The sequence below is a fragment of the Trichoderma virens genome (assembly GCF_000170995.1).
Source record: "Trichoderma virens Gv29-8 chromosome Unknown TRIVIscaffold_92, whole genome shotgun sequence".
Lineage (NCBI taxonomy): Eukaryota > Fungi > Ascomycota > Sordariomycetes > Hypocreales > Hypocreaceae > Trichoderma > Trichoderma virens.
In genome coordinates, this window is record NW_014013657.1 from 1,821,577 (window position 1) to 1,834,347 (window position 12,771).

The 12,771-nt window shown below is 48.6% G+C and overlaps 6 protein-coding genes across 6 annotated transcripts; 1 reads left to right on the top strand and 5 right to left on the bottom strand.

The window, feature by feature from the left end:
- Nucleotides 1-698: 698 nt before the first annotated feature.
- Nucleotides 699-2,231, top strand: TRIVIDRAFT_56198 (uncharacterized protein; the record flags this gene model as incomplete). The annotated part of the gene is made up of 2 exons (XM_014094487.1): nt 699-876; nt 934-2,231. 2 exons carry the CDS (start codon nt 699-701, stop codon nt 2,229-2,231), a joined length of 1,476 nt encoding a protein of 491 aa, XP_013949962.1.
- A 153-nt stretch (nt 2,232-2,384) lies between these two features.
- TRIVIDRAFT_82504 (uncharacterized protein) lies at nt 2,385-4,191 on the bottom strand (the record flags this gene model as incomplete). The annotated part of the gene is made up of 3 exons (XM_014094488.1): nt 2,385-2,528; nt 2,594-3,335; nt 3,409-4,191. 3 exons carry the CDS (start codon nt 4,066-4,068, stop codon nt 2,512-2,514), a joined length of 1,419 nt encoding a protein of 472 aa, XP_013949963.1.
- A 465-nt stretch (nt 4,192-4,656) lies between these two features.
- TRIVIDRAFT_39063 (uncharacterized protein) lies at nt 4,657-5,271 on the bottom strand (the record flags this gene model as incomplete). The annotated part of the gene is made up of 1 exon (XM_014094489.1): nt 4,657-5,271. The coding sequence occupies one exon, from the start codon at nt 5,269-5,271 to the stop codon at nt 4,657-4,659; it is 615 nt and encodes a 204-aa protein (XP_013949964.1).
- Nucleotides 5,272-6,035: 764 nt separating this feature from the next.
- On the bottom strand, nt 6,036-7,178 carry TRIVIDRAFT_207487 (uncharacterized protein; the record flags this gene model as incomplete). Its single annotated transcript, XM_014094490.1, has 1 exon — nt 6,036-7,178. The coding sequence occupies one exon, from the start codon at nt 7,176-7,178 to the stop codon at nt 6,036-6,038; it is 1,143 nt and encodes a 380-aa protein (XP_013949965.1).
- Nucleotides 7,179-7,945: 767 nt separating this feature from the next.
- On the bottom strand, nt 7,946-9,774 carry TRIVIDRAFT_64344 (uncharacterized protein; the record flags this gene model as incomplete). The annotated part of the gene is made up of 2 exons (XM_014094491.1): nt 7,946-8,057; nt 8,126-9,774. The coding sequence occupies 2 exons, from the start codon at nt 9,772-9,774 to the stop codon at nt 7,946-7,948; spliced, it is 1,761 nt and encodes a 586-aa protein (XP_013949966.1).
- A 1,978-nt stretch (nt 9,775-11,752) lies between these two features.
- TRIVIDRAFT_111175 (uncharacterized protein) lies at nt 11,753-12,379 on the bottom strand (the record flags this gene model as incomplete). Its single annotated transcript, XM_014094492.1, has 2 exons — nt 11,753-12,088; nt 12,193-12,379. 2 exons carry the CDS (start codon nt 12,311-12,313, stop codon nt 11,787-11,789), a joined length of 423 nt encoding a protein of 140 aa, XP_013949967.1.
- Nucleotides 12,380-12,771: the final 392 nt, after the last annotated feature.

The following is a 12,771-nucleotide window of genomic DNA, read 5'->3' on the forward strand; positions in this document are numbered from 1 at the left end:
TACAGAAAGGGAAAAAACAAGTATTCACTTTGGTGAAGAACCAAAAATAAGAGAGAATGCAAGTGCAGGAATGCGACGCAATTTCGCCCGTTTGTCTCGGAACTTGACAGCTAGCGAATAAAATAAAAACCGCCACAGCGATCAAAACAAGCGGCAGGGCCCCCAATAAAGGCCGGGGTGTCTCCAAATGTGAAACTAGCTTCCGGTCTCACCCCCTAGTTCGAGAAATGAAAGGTGAAGCTTTGGATTTGATGTTCCGCGACGAGCCGCGATGGCCAACGACTTGTCTGGATGGACGATTGACGCTTGACGATTGTTTGTAAGGAATAAAATTCTGCTGGTCTACTCGCTGGCAGTCGAAGTCTACCTATGTGAATTCCTCTGAGGCTGTAGTAGCGCCGTTGTCTGTGGCAACCCCTGGAGCCTGGAGCCTGGAAAAGAAAAAAAAAAATAAGCCGGGCAGTTCCACAGCAGCCAATTTTGCTGGGTCAAGGCAGATGCCACATGGCTTGGGTCGGCTATCTGCTCAACTGCTACTTGCATCTTGCAGTGGCGCGTGCACAGCCACACTGGGTGCGCCACACCCCGCCACAGCTCCGTCATGCCATGAGCGACGGAAATGCAGCTTCGCGTATGATCGAGATGCCAAACTGTCGCATCTGCCATTGAAGGCTCGACTTTGACGCAGCGTCTTTGCAATGGCGTCGAACAAGGTCATTATGGCGAGCCCTCGCTTTATTTGCCGCAGCTGCTCTCGCCAGGCGCGCGGTTCTGCCTCTTATCGACGGTCTTATGCGACAGCTTCTTCCCAGGACATCTACGATGTGGTTTGCATCGGAGGTGGTCCTGCTGGACTGAGTCTCCTCACTGCGCTGCGTAAGAAAAGACGGTATATCATTTAAGGACGAGCACTAATGGCTTTTGATACTATAGGCGCCAATCCCACCACATCTCGCCTCCGCGTCGCCTTGGTAGAAGCTCAGGACCTCTCCAAGACAGCTTCCCTCTCTCTACCGCCGACCCAATTCTCCAACCGATGCAGCTCCCTCACACCTACAACAGCCCAGTATCTAAACACTATCGGGGTGTGGCCGCATATGAAGCGCAGTCGCATCCAAGAGTTTCACGAGATGCAGGTCTGGGACGGCGTGACGGATGCCCGCATAGAGTTTGATTATCAGTTCGGCTCCTCCGTCAGTCAAGGAAACGTTATTGCTTATATGGTTGAGAATATAAATATCACATCTGGTCTTTTGAAGAGACTAAAGGAACTCGGCGGGGTGGATGTTTTCGATAGCTCAAGAGTTGAAAAAATTACGTTTGGAGAGGAAACCGAGGACCTGGATCTGACAGAATGGCCTGTTGTGCACTTGCAAGGCGGCAAGTCTCTGGCAGCTCGACTCCTTGTTGGAGCTGACGGCGCCAACAGCCCTGTGCGATCATTCGCACGTATTGAAAGCCGGGGTTGGGACTATGACCGGCACGGGCTTGTCGCAACGCTGGAGCTGGAGGGCGATGGATGGGGTGGCGAGTATCGGAAAACCGCATATCAGCGATTTCTTCCAACTGGACCTGTTGCCATGCTTCCATTGCCTGGAAACTACGCAACTCTGGTCTGGTCAACCACGCCTGCAAATGCCGCGCTGCTGAAAAAGCTGTCTACCAAGGATTTTATTGCGCTGGTCAACTCTGCTTTTCGACTTAGCCCCGTTGACCTGGCTTATATGCACACTCAGGCTACCGGACAGGAGGATGAGCTTGTTTGGAGGCTTCAGCATACGAATTTCGACCCTGAGGCCATCCCGCAGCTTGTTGTTGGCGTTCAAGAGGGCAGCGTCGCATCGTTCCCCCTGAAATTCCGACATGCAGACTCTTACATCAGTGAGCGTATCGCTCTTGTCGGTGACGCGGCGCATAGCGTCCATCCGCTTGCCGGACAGGGCCTGAATCAAGGACAGGGCGATATCCAGAGCCTGGTCAAGACCATCGAGTACGCTGTATCTCATGGCCAAGATTTAGGAACGCAGATGGCTCTCGAGTCGTATAACAGCGAGAGATATGCTGCAAACCACGTGTTGATGGGGGTGTGTGATAAGCTTCACAAGCTGTACTCTGTGGGGAGCGGTCCCCTGATCCCCCTGAGGTCGCTGGGTTTGAAGGCCGCCAATGCCCTCGGGCCGCTCAAGAACTTTTTCATGGATCAGGCCTCTGGTCGGGGGCTGAGGGTTTGAAACAAGATTATGCTTTGCAGCTGTTGTATAGAATTAGGCTTCATCGCCAAATCCGCCTAGAAAAGCATGTCCCCTTTGAAAGTAAGGAAATAGCCCAATTGTATCAATACCACATCTCATAAATCGCTCATTCACATCATTGTAAGAATGTCTCAAGGGGCATCGCCAGATATGAACATGACAAAATTCTTGAGAGTATTTACGAAACTTCTCCCAGTCAGTTATGGCTACAGACAAAGAAAACGAAATTCTAATATTTTTGCCTTCCACCTCCTTAGTTTTACCTGTCAACCTCACCTGTACAAGCACATTAGTAACGGATTTCTCAATGAATTTGTTCGTTTCATATGGATGATACATACCAAACACAAGATCCATAGTACCGATTAAAGCGACCGCATCAGCCAACAAGTGACCCTTGGCGACGTGGTCAAAACCACCCAGGTGGGCAAAGCCAGGAGCACGGATGTGGCACCTGTATGGGCGCTCACTGCCGTCACTGACCAAGAAGACACCCATCTCGCCCTTGGGGGCCTCCATGACAGAGTAGGTCTCTCCAGGGGGCACGGCGTAGCCCTTGGTGTAGAGCAGGAAGTGGTGGATCAGAGCCTCCATGTTCTCCTTCATGGCAGCTCGGGGAGGAGGAGCAATCTTGTAGTCCTCGACACGGACAGGGCCGGCAGGCATCTGGTTCAGGCACTGGTGGATGATGCGCAGGGATTGTCTGAACTCCTCCATTCTGCACAGGTATCGGTCGTAGCAGTCGCCGTTGGTGCCAACGGGGACGTCGAACTCGACCTTGTCGTAGGCGTCATAGGGCTGGTTCTTGCGAATATCATAAGGAATGCCAGAGCCGCGGAGCATGACACCAGTGAAGGACAAGTTCAAAGCGTCAGCGGCAGAGACGACACCAACACCCCTCAGACGCTCAATCCAGATACGGTTATCAGTAAGCATCTCCTCAGTCTCGTCGATACGGTCTCCGAACTGGGTAGCCCACTGGTAGATGTCATCCAGCAGTCCAATGGGGATATCCTGGTGAACACCTCCGGGACGAACGTAGGCGGCGTGGAAACGAGCACCAGAGACACGCTCATAGAATTCCTATCCAACTGTATTAGCCACACAAAATCGTCTTCATCCTATGATTTCTTCAATCTGCTTTGGAGTCGCATACCATGAGCTTCTCACGCTCCTCGAAACCCCACAAGAAAGGCGTCAGCGCACCAACGTCCATGGCGTGTGACAGGACGGACATCAGGTGGTTCAGGATACGGGTAATCTCGGCAAACAGAGTCCGAATGTACTTGGCACGGTCGGGGATCTCAATGTTGAGGAGCTTCTCAACGGCAAGAGCAAAGCATTGCTCGTTGGTCATCATGGAGACGTAGTCCAAACGATCAAAGTAGGGCAGAGCCTGGAGATACGTCTTGTACTCAATCAACTTTTCGGTTCCTCGATGCAGCAGACCGACGTGGGGATCGGCTCGGACGATTTCTTCACCGGTAAGCTCGAGAATCAACCGCAACACACCGTGGGCGGCAGGGTGCTGGGGTCCGAAGTTGACAGTGTAGTGTCTGACTTTGCGATCCTCGACGCTGTTGTCGCGCGGCTTTTTGTCGGTGGTGGTCGTGGGCTCGGGCCTGGAGGGGAAGCCGTACACGTCGCCGGTCTGTTTGAAGTGCTCGTCGGTGGGAATCAGCCGCGTGCCAACATGCTCGGGCGACGCATATTTGCGGAACGCAGTTGATGAGAAGGGTCGAGTGGCAAGAGACGTCGCAGGTCGCAGGCATAGTCGCCTGGCACTCTGGCCAATGAGTCTGTGGAGGACGGCCATTGCGGAGGAGCGAGGCCCTGTCGGAAGAGCTGGAGATTAGGGACTAGGGACCAGGGAGGTGAAGGAAGTCAATCCCCAGGAGAGCCTCTGCTAGCCCGAGATCAATGGCTGATTAGACGGGTGATGCTCGCCTTGGAGTTGGTGATTTGAGAATCGGGGAAGCTTGCAGTTCCGTGATGGTGGGGCGCGGGATATCATTTTTGCGCCGCAGCTCGGGGCCAATCAGCGGGCTGCAATTGGCAAATGGGCAAATTGGTTGAATCATAGATCATTGACCTTAGTAGTAAAGATGGTGATGATTAAACCGCATTTTAGAGGAGATTGATGCGCTTACTTTTTATTTATTTCGGTTTATTTTTGCCTGCACAGATTAATTGCTATAAACACAGAGGGTAATCTATATATTTTGGCATGAAAAGAAGCATCGTCTGAATTCAACTGGATAGAACGGGGTAGTAATAGTAGTGTATATTAGTAGTTAGTAGGTATCTCGCCACGTATGACTTGGAACCCCCCGTCTCTCAAACTCTCCCCAACCAATTATTCGCAAAACAGTTGTATCATAATATAGAAACCATCTCCCAACATCTATTTCAAGTCATCTCTCAACAAGCCAAAACGAACCTCGTCCATAATCTTCCCATTCTTCTCAACAGCCCCTCTTCCCCTCCCCTCCAGCACGAAGCCGCACTTCTGCAACAGCTTTTGGCTCGCCACATTGCTCTCATACGCCTGCGCTTGTAGACGATTTAGTGTTGGCCATGTTTCAAAGGCCCATCTCGCGAATGCGCCGAGCGCCTCAGTCCCGTAGCCCTGGCGCCATACTGACGGCGAGAGGTAGTAGCCCAAGTCCCAAGTTCTGTAGAGGATGTCTGCCTGAGGACGAGAGCCAATGCCGCCAACGAGGAGTGGCTCTGTTGTCGAAGGATTGCATGGACAGCCTGGCTTTATGAGTATCGCAGCGGCATGCGGGTATACGGCGGAATCACCCTCGTGGACGCTCCGTTGGATGAAGTTTTCGGCGTCGGTAATGGTGTATGGGCTGGCGAAACGGTCGCTCATGTAGCTGGCGACTTGCTCGTGGTTTGCGGCTAATGCCAAGGCCGCAGCATCTGACAAGAGATATCGCCGAATAATGATTCTTTCAGTTTCGACTAGAATGGTGCCAGGCTCGCTGCTTGGAGGGTTTGGCGACGGCAGCATTCTGTCCATCTCTTTGCTCGGCATGGTGACGGCTTCGAAGTCGCTATTGGACTACCGAGCAGTTGTCGGTTTTATTTGGACTTTGCCTTGCACCAAGTTGAGAAAGCAAAGGTGAAAGTTTTTGTTTCGAAACGGTAGAGTTCGCGCATTCATATACCTAGTAGGGGGTATTGAAGGATTGATGGGAGTGACTCACTGCGTAATGCTATCGGCGGTTCAACCCACTACGGCTGTGGCGTATGACTCTTCATACCTATTTCACGACACCAGTGAGTAATATCTCGACTTGCTTATATTTTCATTCACAAGGAATATTGAGTTGCTTTAACATACTGTAACGTGCTAGGCTGTACACATTTGGAGGTAACTCATAGTCTCCTGCTTCTACTCCCAAATCCAGGCTCAAGCATCTCTACAAACTCAATGCACCTCTTTTTAATTTCCCCAAGCTCTTTTTTTTTTCCCCCCCCCCCCCCCCCCCCTTTTTTTTTTCTCTATAAGATTTACTTCTAAAAATCGTTTTCACAGAAGCAAGAAGAAAGATATGCAACAAAACATCTGATTTCTCTAAGCTGGACAAGTCGTTTGGTACGCCGACTAAAAGCCGACTCTACACTCTACTACAACACCAGCTGTTGCCAAGTCTATTTATTTGCGGCCTCATTCTACAGAACAACGCCAAAATCCTTGTCACTCTATGTATATTGCATAGACTTCTAAATGAACCCTCCAATCGTGTTGCCGCGATCATTTCACAAAGCTCCTCATAGATAATGCGCCGGGTTGCTGCCGCTCGTTTGACCAAGGTTCATACCAGTGTCCAACACCAAATCATCGCCAGATGCCAAAACAATATTCCAGAATGGGTCGTCGAGATCAAGTACAAGGGAGTTTGCATTTGCGGTGTGCTCTGTAGCCTCGTGCTGCGGCTGTATTGACTGAGTTGTATCACCATCCTCCACGCCCCAGACTTGCTCAACTGCCAATAGAGGTTGCGGTGGCTCATATGCTTTCCAGAAATCCGGCTGATATCCTAAATTAGGGTGCATGGTGGAAGCGCTTGCTGTGTTTGCTACTTCTTGACCTGGGTCTAGTATATCGGCCGTTCTCAGAAACCCTCGCGTCGTCGAAAACCTTTCTCCCAAGCCGTCACCCCAAACTTGTCCGCTTGTCGTTGAAGACAGAGGATGTATATTTGAATTGGGCATGCCCAAGCAACTGTTCGAGAAACTCTCCAAAGAAGACCCTGGCAAGGACTCGAATGTACCTGCCAGGCTCGAAAATGTTCCTGATGTCTCATGATGACCTGGCCACTGCTCGTAACTGCTCGCAGCAGCAAACGCTTGTGGAACGTCAATAGCTCGCTCCTTGCCCTTGTCTTTTCGGAATTGACCGTATTCGTTCCTCAGTCTCATCTTGGTTCTTCGAGACAACAGGTCATCTCCCAGGCTCTGTGTCCACCACTCTGGATACTCTTTCGCAGCATCCGCCCACTGCTGCATCGCCGTAAACGTTGAATACAGGCTACTCCAAGTGCATGTAATGCAACTCCGATGCCGGCATCTCTGTCTTCTCACAACTCTCGGTACGGAACATCCGCATGTGCTCGTGTTCCAGTTCCAACTCCAACTTCCGGTGCCAACGGTGAGCTGGGTAATGGCAGAGTTGGCTATGACGAAGGCCTCACATGGCTCCACGATATACCACCCGATGGGCCGAATACAATGGCTTTGGCAGCAGTAAATCTCTTTTGCTCCGCACATCTGCGCCCTGGCAGCTGTCTCGCCTTCGAAGTTGGTGAAGCGCAGGACGGGTTCTCTTGGGCAGAAGTTTCGATGGCAACTTGGTGCAACGGTACAGAATCTGAAAGGAAAGCCTTCTTCAAGTCGTCTAGAAATGTTAGTCATTAATTTCAAGGTAACCATAGCTCCACGTAAACACGAGATTACCAAACACTTATATGTCAAACGCTGTGCTGCGGCTCTTGTGATCTACAAATCGAATGACTTGAAGGTAGTCAGTGGTGTTTGGAAGCAAGCCAGCGCGTTGTTTGTTGTTCAGAGAAGCGGTCTAAGATCGGCTCAAAAATTTGGTGTTTGTACAAAGGCTGCACTGTCACTTGGATTCATGTGCTCTTTTTGCCAGCTGTGATTCATGCTGCGCCTTGGACTGTTTTTCTCTAGACGGCTGTCGGTTTCCACCCGTTCCATGATATAAAAATAGCATACATGTTACTGGCAGATGCGTCAAAGATGTATTCAAACAATTATTGCAGACATGTACAAAGTTAAAAAAGAAAGGTTCTTATATTCAAGTATGCGAATCCATAAATACCATGGGCATTGTAATGAATCGACTGCAAAAACATCTTCCTGCTGGTTTTGGATTCTGGACTTAGAAACCTAGACTCCCTATCCACAAGTGAATAAAGCGTATCTTTTCAAATCGTCACGATATGGATTCATTATTACGTTATTAAAATGTTCTCTGATGATAATGATGCGCTCAAAACCTTGTGATTCGCGCCCCGAGAAAGCCAATGGTTAAGATTCGATGTACAATCCTTGCCTTACCTGGACCAAGTACCTTTATTCAATCATTTTTTCTATTTTTATTATTCCCCATTGTGATATCTTCATATTAACTCATACTGATATTGATGTCAATGTGATTCTCATTCTGTTGGTGTTGCTATCTCTTCGCAACAGATGGAAGTAGACCCCCCGTCCTTTTTCTCTGCATGTTTTGTCTCGATCGCCTGTTCTGTATCGAAGTCTCCTGTATGTCTATTTATGGTAAGTACTTATAGAGAGAGAGAAATAAGTGCGAAAAGACATGTCTAAGAGAAACTTACTCTTGCCAATTTACTCGGCCGTCTTTATGAGGCGTTGGACCAAAAGTTGGGTGTTGCTTCTGTATGAATGCAAACATGCTGCTGGAATCAAGACCCTTTACCAGTCGAACGGGAGTGAAGAAGAGCAATAAAATGGCACATAGCCAGGATCCTACTAGAATACTCGGGAAAGCGATGAGAAGTTTTACCGACAACGCGGTCACGTCAGAGCTCCAAACAACAAAATCGCTGGGATCGTCTTGAGCCGTGATGATATTGTCAGTCTTTGCACTGGCATCGATAGGAAACAGCGTGGAATCGCTCAACAAGCTGCAGGTAGCGACAAAGGCTATACGGACGAGACGATTTAGATCGTTATGGATGCTGCTAGCGCCAGCATCAAAGATTGGTCTGTAGAAGCCGAGCGACTTCAATCCGGACTGTAACGCAAAGCTTCCAAGTTGTTGGCCCATGGCGCCAACCATTGAGCCGTTTATGAAACCGAATATTTTTTGCACACCCTTAGAAAGTTCTAACCCAGGAAGATGGTCGCTGCTGAGCCCACTGGCAGTGCTGTTGAAGCCTTTGTATGACCAAGTATTGTCTTCCCAGCATGACAATATCGGCCGTCCCGGGACCACCATGTATGCTGCACCTACATCAGAGTCTTGGAAGCGCTCGGTGCGGTACCAAGGATCAGTGCTTGGACTGAAGCTTGTCCTGTTGATAGAGGAAATAATCGCGGACCATGTGATATTGCTTTGGTCAAGAGTCCCCTTTGTGAAAACCCCAGCAAGGAAGAAAGCAATGGGAGGCCTTCCATTAAAGAGCGAAACTCGGACATTACCATGAATACCACCATCGGAGAACTTATACGTGTCAACAGCGACGACTTTTTCGTTTACTGTCTCATAACTGGTGTGGTTGAGCTGCTCATAATCTGTAATGCATGAACCAGTGACGTATAGCTTGAGGTCGGGATACTTTTGTAGGCCAAAGTCGACCCCTGTTACATTGTAGCTGTAATTGGTGCGCTGTATCTGCTCGCCATTGCTGCTGCTACCCAGTTTCTCCGTGTTAACCATGACTCTCTTGTCGAGAATATCGGACGGGAACGCGCTGTTACCGGCCGCCCGAAGAGCCGCTGGAACCTGCAAAGCAAATGCTGCCTCTTTCTTGGAGAAGTCTAGCGGATCGGAATATGGTGTATACACAGTCTTCGGATCAACAGGAGCTGCGTTGCTAAGAATGATCATCGGGGGAATAATAATGGCCACAGCCGTCTGCGCTACCCACGCTGTCATAATTAGAAACAAAATAAAGAAGACCCATGGGCGAGCGTTTTCTCTCTTGATGTATTTGGAGATCTCTATGAATGATCCATCGATGGCTCCTCTGTTGTTCCACAAAATCGGGACTACAGGGTGTAGGACACTCCCCTTGTTTTGTCTCCTCTGCCATTTAAAGACGAGGAACAACGCTAGAGCAATTATGATAGTCCAGACTTCGACCATTAGTAGCCCGACTATGATGGAATAGGCTGAGTTGAACTGGTTAGCAGCCCAGCTTGGAACAGAATAGGCATCTTGGGGGCCATGTTCAGTCGGGTAGGAGAACCGTGTCCAAAGCAAGTATGTTCGTCGAGGCTGACTTGCTGCTAGCACGACCATGACGGACACTTATTGGCAGACTGTTCCCTCTAGTGAAGCTTCTGGTATCTCGAAAGCGGGTTGAAGCAATAATTCTCCTGGTTCATGTTTGGAGGAAGGTCTGATCCTCCTCTTATGCTCACCGCTGAACGTGGCTTGGTTCTGGTATATGTACTTTATGTGGAATGACGGAGCCTTCAACATGAAACAGGGATGGCGCGGTTTCTAGTGGACTGTGAGACAGTATGTATCTTTTTTCGTATATTGTACTCTGTACGAAAGAGGTACCGTTTATAAAGCCATCCCACGCGAGTAATAATACATCCAGAAGCCAGGGAAAAGATATTGCATAAAATGAACAGCTCTATGCAGGTACTTTGGGCAACAGCACATTGGAGGAGTCATTCCTAGGGTATTCCTAAAGCCGTTCGATATTAGTCACAGCTGATGCTTCAATAATTCTCCCCTCCAATTTGGGAACAGGTGTTCAAAAGAGGAAATGACGCGTTTACGATACCTCAATGTTGAATTGGCACCAATTAGTATGCGTATCTGATCATGCTGCCTGTTGGACTGCCCAGGTACGGGATCATCTGAGACTTGTGACATGTTTAATATATGTAACCCTATCGTCAGAAGGGCCTCTTTCCGAGACAAGCATTATGCCGCAGCTAAGGTCCCGGGTTTGCGCCTCTGCAAACAGACCATTCCCTCAGATCCTTTGCAGGGTTGCAACTCCTCCCCAAAAGATGATTAGGATCGAGGAGATGACTCTAGCTCAGAATTAGTTTGACGATTGCCGAGCAGTTTACGGAGTACTTGAGCGACATTCTCATGCGGTCCGCGCCACGTGGATCCCATTCCCGCCACTCTAGAAAGGGGTATTTTGGCTTCTCTGAGACACACCGCACAGCCTTCATGCACCAGTTAAAGGAACTTGGGCGCCTGTGCTGGCAAATAACTGAAGTTTAAAATAGAGGATACCGGGTTGAAAATCCTGCTAATTTCTCACGGCACCCCTCAAGGCACTTAACATTTATCTCAAGTCATGTCTTATTGCAACTTCCTCTGTCCTTGTACTGTTTCACAGCTTAGTCTATATTGGACGATATTTGTAGTAATTGTAGCGTTGGTTGATGCTCATCGATGGGTACGTTGACTGACAGCCTGGAAGATACCAGCAACCCTCCCTGGAGCCTAATAAAAGTTTGCTCTTGTAAAAAGACACTAGAACGCTGTTGAAAAGTGAGATGGACGCAACAATTACTCCCAGAAACCAGTATTTTCTGAGAGGTATGAATGGCCAATCTTACTTCGTCCTCATGAGGATATTTAAAAAGTTATCATCAAGAATAGCTTTTCGAAAAAAGAGAGCAAGTGTCACATTTGAAACATCTGCACAGGCGGCTATCTCATAACAAAATTGCTCACAGGGGGTTGTATTCGACGAACACGCATATTGGGCATAGAGCCAGTAACATTAACTGGTAGGAGGAATAACTGATTTTTCTGCCATCATTGCATTAGAATCTTGATTCTATAATGAAATATCGATATGTTTCTATTTATTGGTAGTAGCATAATAGCTAGAGAAGACATTTCAAGATGCGACCAGAATCTACAATGGTGTAATATGTTCGAACTTACACGTGAGGCGACTTGGTTCATCTTAAACTGCGTATTTCAAATCATGTTTGCCTATAAGCAATAACAATCGACTTCTTCAACAATTTGATCAATCAGCTGGCAATATCATTCAAAGGCAAACGACCAATACTCCTGAACCAAGCTCCTTCGGACCCATAATAACCAAAGGAAGAGAAAGAGAAAGGGAAACAGTGGCGGTCAAGGTAACAATTCACACATATCTTAGTTACCTGTGCTGCAGAATTTTGTTCTTTTCCTTGTACAGTTGTTATCCTGGCGCCCTGACCGCCGGAATACAAAGCCACTTTCAGAAGCATGAAGACTTCACTTAGAAGCAACATAAGAATCAACGCTAGCATAGTCATTCATCAGCATTACGTAGTGCTCTAGTCTTCCTTGTGCAAGAAACTGTAGTAATCTCTCTCCTCCGCAATCTGCAGCCCCTTCTCCGATCTTCGGAGCTTGAAGATGGACATGCCTCGGAGGGTAATGTCCTCGCCTTCCTTGACGCCCATCTCCGGGTTGTCTTTCTTGGAGGTAAAGGTAAACCGGTACTCCCACCCAACTAAATCATCAACATCTCCAAAGACGTTAAATGTTTTGGTCCTCATGTTGTGCACATTGGCATAGTAGTTGGCGCAATGGTTCAACCAGCCTTGCTTATCTAGGCCGACGGTGGTGGGAATCACTGTTGTTGCGAACATGTCTTGTCAGCCCCTCTCTCGGATTACTTCCGACTCTGGTTATGAAGGAGTGTTAAATTGTGCATTGATAATTCGTTATGCCACTTACTATAATCAGAAAAGACGACATCATTGGCGAAAAACTCATCGAGCTTGACCGAATCCCCGCTGCCGCTAAAGGCATTGGCAAATTCAGTGATGAATTCTTGCGCGTTTGTGGCCTTGGACATTATGCCGAGAGATTAACCGTGCACGCTATGACTTCTTGAATTACTGAGCAAAATGAGCAATCTGTTTGTCGATGTTGATAGCAACTCAACCTTGACGTACTCCTGCCCTTTTATGCGCCTCAATATGTTAACCCCCACCCCGGCCCGGCCTAGGCATATCTATATCCTTGTCGGATTCCTTCAGGATGATGCCTGCTAGATTCATGCCGGTAAGACGACTACTCGTATGCCCATGTGGTTGGACACCTCGCTAGAGCAGCAACCTGCCCCATTCACACCCAGGTGCGGGCAGTGATATTTCCCCGTCTACGACTTCGTGCCGTGCCGTGTGAACAGGGATTTCATCGTGATACGCGTGTATGTCACCCTGTTTTCGAATTGTCCTAGCAGAGACTTCATAGCAGTTCGGGGTACTTTGCGTGCAATTTGGGGTGCTTTCCGGGGACTTTTTGTGGCTT